Source organism: Echinops telfairi, unplaced genomic scaffold (assembly GCF_000313985.2).
Source record: "Echinops telfairi isolate 266 unplaced genomic scaffold, ASM31398v2 ScPeMD7_7424;HRSCAF=8462, whole genome shotgun sequence".
In the NCBI taxonomy this organism is placed as follows: domain Eukaryota; kingdom Metazoa; phylum Chordata; class Mammalia; order Afrosoricida; family Tenrecidae; genus Echinops; species Echinops telfairi.
Genome location: NW_022111324.1, coordinates 81,005,060 through 81,006,426, shown reverse-complemented (window position 1 = coordinate 81,006,426; position 1,367 = coordinate 81,005,060). Strand labels below are relative to the sequence as shown.

General features: G+C 40.2%; 1 protein-coding gene across 1 annotated transcript in view; it reads left to right on the top strand.

Moving 5' to 3' along the window:
* LOC101657797 (kinesin-like protein KIF28P) overlaps nt 1-1,367 on the top strand; it is an 85,551-nt gene that overhangs the window by 37,714 nt on the left and 46,470 nt on the right. The window contains exon 7 of the mRNA XM_004700175.2: nt 974-1,085. Within this exon, the coding sequence (XP_004700232.2) occupies nt 974-1,085 (112 nt within the window). The remainder of the gene's footprint in view (nt 1-973; nt 1,086-1,367) is intronic.

Here is a 1,367-nt window from a genome sequence, read left to right as displayed (position 1 = left end):
TGAGTATCATGAATATCAGTTTAATAGAACAAAGTATTTGTGCACTGAGGGAGTACTTGAGTGGAGGCCCAATGCCCATCTGCTACCTTAATACTAAACCTATACATATATGCATATAGATCTATTTCCCCATCTTCATATATAAATATATTCACATATGTACATGCCTGTATTTAGACCTCTGTAAATTCCCCTTGCCTTCTAGCTCAAATATTCTACAGACTCATATTTGAACTGTGAAGCATCCACCTCTGTCTCCTTAGTGCCCTCTCATCTCTGTACACACAATTACAGTAGCGCATAGTCTCTCCAGGCTTCTCTTCACCATTTCAGTGTGTTAGTTCCTCGGATCTGGGGTTCCCCCTGTCAGTTATGTTTTCTCCAGGATTGAGTTCAGTGAGGGAGTCAGTACTCTGTATTGTCAAGCTATCCTCCTTTTGCAGAATATAGAAAGTGTCTCTTCTGGTAGATATTACTTTTAAAATTGTTTTATTGGCCTATAATTCACATATCATACCCTCCCATAGTTCAATGGTATTAAAAACAGTTCTATACTCATCACTACAATCAACTGTAGAACATTTTCTCCTTCTTGTATTTATTACTAGTTCCCCATTTCCCTCCAGCCTCTCCTCCCACACCCCCTACAATGCCTATGCATTTCCCTATCCCAGATTCCATATACTGGGAAACATGCAAAAAAGAAAGCCCAACAACAATAACAAAGTAAACCAGAGGAAAAAAACCCCTTCAATTGAATAAAAATCAGGAACTATTACAACTAGAACACATTTCAGAGGAGCTGGAAGGGAGTTCTGTTAGATAGTCTTCAGAGAGCTGTCTCGGGGTTATGGGGTGAAAGCGGTCACTTGAGAAGTGTTTCTCGCTTCTTCACAGGGAGAGGGGCTTCTAAAAATGCGTACTCTTATCTATTTATTTATTTATTCATTCTGTGTTTTCTCTTTTCAACTAGCACTCTGGCTGATGCTGCCATGGGGAATAAAGTCTTGCACGTTCCCTACAGAGATTCTGTCCTGACCAAACTGCTCCAGTCGTCTCTGGGTGGCAACAGCAGGACTACGCTGGTAAAATTCTTTCCTTATAATATTTTGGACTGGCTTGGCGACTATTGTTACTGTTTTTATATTTGATCTTAGCCAGAAGGCCGAGAAGCGATGATTACTATTCTTCTCAGTAAGCAGCCAGGTTCACATTGCAAACCTCTTGCACCGCACAGTCTTACATATTATTTCATGGCTCCTGGTGGTCTGCCCACTACACTGTTCCAGGGAAGTCTCCATGTCAATTTGTATTTTTAAAAGTATTCTATTCTTTCAGTTTCAGATTCTCTACAAGAAAGCATGCAT